This window comes from Antrostomus carolinensis, unplaced genomic scaffold (assembly GCF_000700745.2).
Source record: "Antrostomus carolinensis isolate BGI_N321 unplaced genomic scaffold, ASM70074v2 scaffold35356, whole genome shotgun sequence".
NCBI lineage: Eukaryota > Metazoa > Chordata > Aves > Caprimulgiformes > Caprimulgidae > Antrostomus > Antrostomus carolinensis.
In genome coordinates, this window is record NW_010321746.1 from 24808 (window position 1) to 33790 (window position 8983).

At 36.3% G+C, this 8983-nt stretch overlaps 1 protein-coding gene across 1 annotated transcript; it reads right to left on the reverse strand.

The window, feature by feature from the left end:
• Positions 1-5883: 5883 nt before the first annotated feature.
• On the reverse strand, positions 5884-8282 carry ZC3H12B (zinc finger CCCH-type containing 12B; the record flags this gene model as incomplete). The annotated part of the gene is made up of 3 exons (XM_010170053.1): positions 5884-7304; positions 7854-7960; positions 8048-8282. Coding segments are annotated over 3 exons (1763 nt in total), but the record flags the coding sequence as incomplete, so codon positions are not given.
• Between the last annotated feature and the right edge of the window lie 701 nt (positions 8283-8983).

Genomic DNA, 8983 nt, shown 5'->3' on the forward strand with positions numbered 1-8983 from the left:
AGTTACTGTATTTGGTACTTCTGAGGTCTGTCAATGCAAACATAATAGTTCAAAAAGTAAAGGGTGATGATGGCAGAATACTGTGCTACATGCCGTTTTTTTCCTCTGGTAAAAGTTTACTTGGTAAAATTTGTTTTCAACATGCTAATTATTGTCTTTGCTAGAAGCAAATGGAGTGGGGATAGGAAAGGCAATGTTGATTTGTTCCTAAATTACTTGATTTTTCCTTTGCATTGGGCAGGACTTCCTGAGACTGCTTTCTCCCTGTGAATTAATTCTCCCCAGACAGATTTTTACTGTCTGAAAAAAACATCTCCAAAGGGAAGCTATATAAAGGATTTGAGATAGAAGCTGGCAACAGGAATTGGTGAGGACATTAAGGCCTAGGTCTACTGCTTTTGGGGCCTGGGACCCTTTTTTGCCTTTTTCCACTTTTAAAATTTATTTTCAATGTATTGGGCAGAGTAGTGGAACCTTATTAGGATGATTTGTTCCTGGCTATTCAAGTCTTTAATATTCTCTTTTGTCATTCCCCAAAGGCAGCTACTCTGACAAGGACTTAAGCTCTACCCAGGGGTTACAGTTTTGGACAGAAAACTGGAATAATAAGACTGTCCTGTGAAATCTAATTAGTGCTTCTTTTCAGGAATGGTATACTTGAGGATGTAAATTAAGCATGAAGGGTCTGGGATGAGGAAAAAGCAACTCTGTAATACAGTTATTTTACTGGTTTTGATTGGTTTTATGCTGTCTTCTGAATCACCTGGTTCCTGGCCACTGTAAGAGCAAACAGGGTAATGGTGAGAAGTTCAGGCAAATCTAGATGGAGGTGATCTTTGTATCTAATTTTCCTTCCGTTAGCTTTACTCTGCCTCCCCCTCCAACAAGTTAAAGCAGTTTGAGTCAAAACAATGGTAATAAATGACATTACATCACCTTCCCCATAGTAAGGGAAATAATTGTTTAAATAGTGAAATACAGAGACTGACAAAGGATGTTATTCTGACAAGACAGTGAGACCTAAATAGTACTTTTTTTCCTCTGCTTTTTAAAGAAAAACTTTTATCCTGTTTCTTCACAGATTTAAGCACAGATGGAAAATAAGAGCATTAGGTATGATTTCAGAATCTGGGTATTTTTCAGTAAATCCCCTAAAAACATTGTGAAATACTTTGGACAGACTACAACAGTTGTTTTGGACAAAACAGCTTTTTAGGGCTCTTGCTTAAAGAGGGTTACAAAATAAAAAGCTAGAAACAAATAATCCACTGGCTTTCAGTTTTATTAAATAAGCAATTTTTTATATATATTTATATAAAGTATAGCACGTTTCATATTATTAAATAATTGTGCAAACCTTTTACACAGAGCAGGGTGGGGAACAGGTAATTGCCTGTATTTCTTTTAGATTATTCTCTCACTTCTCTTAATACATTTACAAACTTTAAATACCACAGACCAAAATCATAGATACTGTATAATGGCTCTTCAAAGGCTAACCAAACAACGGCATGAGAATAATTTAAGTGACAGTGCAGTTAAGTTTCTCCAGTTGAAATACTGAAAGAAATACAGTTAATAAGAGCTCACAGAGACAAGCTGTGGGTACGTAAGAGGACTATTAAAGCTGAACACTAACCATAGAAATAATAGTGACAGATTTAATGATCTGACTAGGGTAAGTTCTATAGAACTAATGCTTCATGTAAACTTTTGGTAAATCAAGGTAAAGTAATATTTCAATTCTGTAGAACAAAGTCTCACAGAAATGATGGATGTTCCTTGTCTTTAGCATAGAGTTTTAAAAATTACTATAGTCAAAATATGTCCCTTGAAATGTTCCTGTTTGCAGTTTGGTATACATCACAGGCACGTCACCAAGTATTTTGTAACTGAATTATTTGGACAGATTCTTTGTGTGTTCTGCCTTTATCTGTAAGAATTACAAAATGCATGACCTGAGGCAAACTGGCATTAAAAGTATGTAGGAGGGAACTCAGATAGATGCTTTGGTTTGGTTTTGGTTTTTTAATGAGGATCCTTCTGCTTGTTCTAAGCAACCATACCCACAATTTCTATTTTTAAGTTTACAGTTAAAGCATTTTTACAAAAGCTAAACAGACTCATGCTAGTGAATGAATTACATGCAGCAGCACACGCCTATTACTACAGAGACTTACAAATACCACATACTGGTTTAACTTCCATTTTCACTCATTTTGTCATTAAGACTTACATTATATTTGGGTCAACCAAAAAAACCCAAAGAGATTTATAAAAATTTACAACAATTAAACAGTAATGTTTAATTCTACAAATGAATAAAGCCAGCTACTGCAGCTCACTACACCAGGATTACAGTAGTGAAATCATCTATATGTGCAATTTAATATATTACTGACATGTAATTCTTACAGGAAAAAAAAAAAAAAAAAACCATTAAATAACTTAAGACTGACATCCCATAAAGCATTTGATTTTTTGATTCATGAATTTAAGGTTATACACTCTTAAGTGTCAAATCACCTGAAAGTAATATAGCTAAAGATGAAAGATCAGCAAATCAGAAGTCCCATAGAACCCTCTGGCCCCAGTAAAGCACTAACATCTCCTGCTTAACTTGTGCTGATTGCACTAGGCCAGGATTTTACCTTCCCACTTTTTTTTTTCCTCATCTAGAATTGTAATTTAATGGATTTTATTAAAATATAGTTTCTAGAACTGCTTTTGACAGTTTTAAAAACACTTAAATCCCATGCTCTCAAAAAGAGCATTTATACAAAGTATTATATTTACAATATAGACAGTTATGATCAGGTGTTAAGATCATCTCTTCCATGTAAGAAGAAATCTAAGCTTATGTGCTGAAGATTAATTAATGTGTCAGTGTTTTGAATTGGCTTGTAAACATATCAGAAAACAGATGTGGATGACTGAATTATCACTTAAAGTAGTTGATCAGGACAGACTACATCACATACAAAACTTTCCTTACCTTTAAGGAAGACTAAATGAGCACAAAATTTGCAAATTATTTCCACAAGGCTACACTGCCCATTCTGTAACTCAACGCACAATAGATGCCAATAGTTTCTTATAAAAAGACAATTTGCCTTCAAAGTGCCTTAGGGAAATAGTGCGCTGGGTTTGTATTGGCATAGCATTCCTATTGTTTAAAAAGGTATTCTTCTATTGCAAAGACAAAATTCAGTGAAAAGTAAAATGACTAGATGAATCCTACAAAAATTAGTATCTCCATAAACCACCCAACACTTCACACAGAAATTTCTGCTCAGTTTTCCATATTAGAAAACATCAAAAGCACGTACTGAACCTCTCTTAAAATAGCTTATCTTTATAAGTGGAGAAAAAGGGAACAAATATTTTTCTACATACAAATATTTAATTCCATGCACGATGGAAAACACAAGTGCACAATAAGCTTCATTTTATACCTAAATAATTTATAAATTAATCTGTTAAGAATAAAGCAGGATCTATAGCAATTCTATTGTTACATTTTAAACACATGCAGATGAGTTGTTAACAGCAACATTTTTTACATAAAGCTTAGTGCAAGAATGTATCTGCTTAATAAATAGACTAAAGATAACTGTGTAATGCTTTGAGGTGTACACACAGTATCTGTGCACATAATAAACTGGTTCTGAAAAGTTGTCCTTGTTTCTCTATAAACTACAAGTGCCCATTTTAAATAAAAAAAGATTCATAATTGTTCATGGGCTACTTCCCTGTGACACATGGTGTCACAAACGTGGTGAAAATGTAATACTGAAGTTAATAGTGAGATTTTTTTTTTTTATACACAGTTTTTTTACAATCAAGAAAAAGAGATACAATTTGTATCAACAAACAAAAGGTCATTTCTGGTTATTTGAGGCATTGCTCTCAGCTGCTTATACCATGCAAGAGAAGAGAATAAGAATTGACTGCAAATTAAAAATATAAAATGCTGCTTAGTAAGGAATGTCTTTGAAAACTGGTCAAGAGTTAAATCTGTTTTCCCCAACTATTACAAAATGTCTGAAGATTTCTTTTTTCCCATTAACAGAGATGATAGCCAACTAATTAAAACTTAAGTTATTTTTGAACACCAAGTATAAATACAGAATCACCTTCAAGTTAACTCATTTTAAATACATCATGGCATGGTCATTGTATATGTTAACTGTACCAACACAAGAATATTTATCCTGTGTGAAATGATATGGTTATCAAGTGTAAGTAAATTAACTGTAGTTGCACCTGTAACTGTGGTTTGTTGGGGTTGATTTTTTTTTTTTTTAATATGACAGGAACAAGTTTTTAACATGATAAAAAGCCCACAAGGTATTTTGAATCAAACCATTAGAGTAACACAAGTGGAGGAAATTATATAACTTTGTTCCTCAGACAAACAGATAACTAGAAAGCAGCATGCAAGCCATTATCAAAACACCAGAAACAACCCTGACTGCAGCCTCACATTCCGTGTGTTTCACAGTAAGAAACATTTAGGCAGTGTCACACCTTCTCATGAAGAAACAAAAGGCCATAAATCAGGCCTTCTCAACTTTCATGAAAAAAACTACAGTAGAAGTCAACAAGTCCTAGCTCGAGAGTATCGAGTTAGTAATGGTTCGAAATGTTGAAATATACAATGGATTCAAAAAAGGGCGTCCAGTCAGTGCAGCTTAAAAAACAATAAACGCCTCTTTTGGAGACATTTAGCTACAAAGGTTCCCACCCTGAGCAAGATACCAGTTGCGCAAACAATGCCACACGAAATTATCTCACCTGTTGGAACAGGAACTCTAAAAGCCTTCGTAAGGCAAATGCACACCTTTGCGTGGATCTGAAGAGCAAAAAAAACAAGGCCACCTTTGCCACAAACTGTAGCATCTCTTTTCAAGAAGCAGCCCTCCCCCCTCCACCCCCTTCTCAAGTTGATCTTGTACAGCCATTCTGAATGGGAGGCTCACTCAAACACCATCCTTGCCCCCAGAGAAAGGGCTGTAGTTACTGATGAACTTCAGTGTTATCATCCAGTTTCCACTGCTTCAGGTCAAGTAGTCCCATTTACATAAAAGTGACTATGTACTTTCAGCTTGTCTAGTCATCTGGGCCAGCAGCTGCTTATTGCACAGTGGAGAGGTGATTCTGAAGAGAGAAGCTACAGTTAAACTTCTGGTTTACCGAATAGTGCTCACACCTTCGCATTCCTTCATGTTTTGGTCCTAATTTAATAAAGTATTTAGCTTCTGTTGGATTGAGCCAACGTATTGCACAATGTAATAGATACGCAAACTCTTGGGGAACAGTTTTGAAATTGAAACCCCAACAACAATATTGACATTCCAAAGCTGAAATCAGGTTTTCTTTTTCAAAACTGAGTATTTTAATTTTTTTCAAGTGTTTTTCTTCAGTATTTAATACGCCAGTAGGCAGTGTCAAATGACAAAGCTGAAACCCTAGAATTCATCTGTGTATAGAACATACGTTTGAAGGCCAATTAGGTTATTTATAAGCAAATTGAAAGTGTACACTAATACATGCAATATAATTACTAACAGTAATTTTGTAGTAACAGCTTTGAGACACTGAATGTGACATTGTAGTTCTTAATGAGCTATCCATGCAGCAAGGTATGCATTTCCTATAAAATACTATTAAAAATCCCTATATTTAAAATCTTAAAATTTACAATACAAGCAACTTTTATATAGTGCCTCAGCATGTATATGATTGCTACTGTGTACAGAATTTTACACTATCATCATAAAAAATATTTACAATAGATTGGCCATTTCCTTCTTCATACAACTTTTCCTCCAGGTCCTATATGCTGTGTAGTTTCATTTATCCAGAAGAGGCTGGGATACTTTAACGCCCTGTTCTTAATTTGGCAACAATCATAGCTGCCAACTGTTGTGCATCTGTCATGTGTGGATTCTTTTCCATCACAGAAAGGACAATGCTTGGAGGGAAAATATTGGAGAGATTCTTGTATGTTTGATACTGATGTTCTGGGATGATATGTGGTTCCCGTGGCTCACCACATATTCCAATCCAGGGATTCCTCCAGAGTTGCTCCATCTTCTCAGGCATGCTTCTTACCATTACAGGTTCATAACATGGCTGCATGAGGTTGTTACTCAATGGATATGAGTGGTAAGTGTAAGAGTCTGATGCACATGGTAATGGATCCCAGCTAGCATGCTGCTCTCGACAGAGAGGTGGTCTTCTTTGCCTTGTAGGGTTACTTTCATAAAGCCGTGAGTCAGAAATACTGTCCATTCTTGTCATGACCAAGGCACGGCTTGGTTGTGCAGTTGATGGATGAACATTTTGAGGCACAGGGTATTCTCCTGGACAACTGGACCGAGCTCCAACAACTGGATGCTGGGCATGTAGGCCTAAGTGTGAAACTGACTGTTTGCGAAGGGATTGCTTAGGTTCTTCAGTTCCGTAACTCTGAACTCTATTTAAGGCTTCATGGTAACCATGGGAAAAAGGCTGAAGACGATTTTGCGATGGCAGTCTGTGGATCTTCACATTGTCTTCTGGACTGGCATCTGCTACACCCAGATACAAGTCATTGTAAGAGGAGTAAGAATCATTACTTGTATGGCTTAAGCAATTGTCAGGACAGGGGCTTGAGTTTCTAGAATACATCCCCTGGTCCATATCCGCCCCATAATAATCTGTGTTATGGATACTACTTATGCTCAAGTTGGAGAAATCACTGAGTAAGGAATAATAGCCATGGTCCCCCAGTGATTCATATTTGGGATACTGGTCAGTATAGCTAACTGGGGTGCCATGGCTATTGGTGACTAGTATAGGAGGATATTGCACACTGGACATATGTTCCAGTGAGGATTTCTGATGCATGAACTGTGAGGAACCTGGCACCGGACTGCTTGCAGAACGAGTATTTAATGCACCAGCTGCATGGCTTTTTGGTGGAGGGAGCGTTGGTACACTTAATGCAGAAACCAGAGACGGGACAGAGCTGGCCTCAGACTTCCGGGCTACTGATAACTTTTCCTCAGGCTCCACAGCTACTGATCTAATGCTCGGATCTGACTGACGTTTTGGGGCAATGCGTTTCACTTCAGAACTGATTTCTCCTTTGGAGCTGGATGGCCCTGTGCCACATTTGGCCAGGGCTCCCTCACTCATAGTTTTCACAGCAGATAATTTGGCACTTATTCGAAGCTCATCCGCTACTGACCTTTGAGGCTGGTTTGCCCGTTCTGGGTGGTAATATTTACATTTGTGCCCATAGGTGCACTTTTTACCTGGAAGAAAAGTGTTTTCAGGTTAAATAAACCAAAAACTAATCAATACCATGAATTGCTATCTTTTTCCTTTATATCTTCCACCACTTCTCAATAGTAAGAGTGCTATATTAACCCCCTAAGGAATAATTACATATATTGTATATACAGGCAGTCACAGACTCTGCTACTTGTGTCCATGTATATCACTGCATCAAGGGCAAGACATCACTTTTTTTCCCTACTGACTCATGATTTCAATACTGACAACATACTTAATGCTATATAAAACAAAACAGCTCTAACACTGTTTGTATAGTTATGAATCTCCTTCCTTGAATACAAATCACAAGAAAATAGCAGTTGTTATCCACATGGTATATCTGGTAATCCTTATTTTTCTGCTATATTGTTTTTATTAATATGTGTGTGAAGGGTTTAAAAATGGATATAGTGCTTGCATGGCCTTTTTTTTTTTTTTTTTTTTTTTTTTTTTTTTACAGGATGTTAATTAATTGCTTGCTTCACCTACCTCTGAATACAAGAAATCAATCTGACTTGGGCACTTACCATAAGGACACGGTTGTTTCTTATGTTCAGGAATAACTGGCCTTTTCCTTAAGAAATTTTCAAGGCTTGGACCATGACGTCCTAAAGGATCATCAGGAGGCATAAACCTAAGAGGAAAGAAATGACAATTTCAGTTTTTAACTGAGGATTCTGAATTAGCAAGTTCCCTTACTTTTGAAGAAAAAACCACATACTTGTCATTCACAAAAGAATACATTAGCAGCCGCTCCTCTATGAACTTCTTCCATTCTGGTTTTTCATTTTGAAGATCCCGATAGTTGTCATTTGATACAATGATGCCATCTGAGTCGAAAGCAAGTTTTACTATGAATCGATCATCATAACAAACTACTCTTCTTCCCTGAACTCTTCGAGATGGGGTGAAAACAAGAATTTTTTCTTTCTCCAATTTACGTAAGATTTCTTGATCTGTAAAATATTTTAGTTGAGCAGCTTTTTAAAAAGTCTTACAAGAAAGAAATGCAGCTTTTGAAATATGAAACTTCTTGTCCTCTTTTTTGACAAAATATTTTGTAATTTTGTTCATATGCGGTCCCCATTATCATTAAAAAATACCCAGATGCTGAGTGCCATTTTATTTCTGAAGTTTCAGAGCACTGGGTAAATAATACTTAAGCTTCATAACCGCTCCTCTGTAAGCAACCATGTACCTTTACTCAGTCTTCCTGAATATGTCAAGAACTCAGTTGTTACTGTATTACAATAGCCTTCTTGTTAGCCTAGAGTAAAACGTAAGTACTTTCCGTGGCTCAAAACACATGCTGCCTCTTCAGTGTTCAAGATAATCTTACTAAATGAGCCCCTGGTCTGATATACTACTTATTTTATACTTACCCGGCAATTAAGAATTAGTTCCTATACACTTAACAATGTTTGCTAACAGGAAAATTATGACTACTACTTCTCAAAAACTGTTGAAATGATCCAGTAATGTCACAAAAAAACCAGCGTTGTCTATAGGTGCAGATACTTAAATTCTTGTTTCACCAGTGAAATTGTTGTATGTTGAAAGAAACAGTTGAGTGCAACATCATCGTGCAACATCACATCCACAGCCCAGTATGCAGTATCCATCAGAAAGATTACATGGTTGTGTCTTACTGCAATTA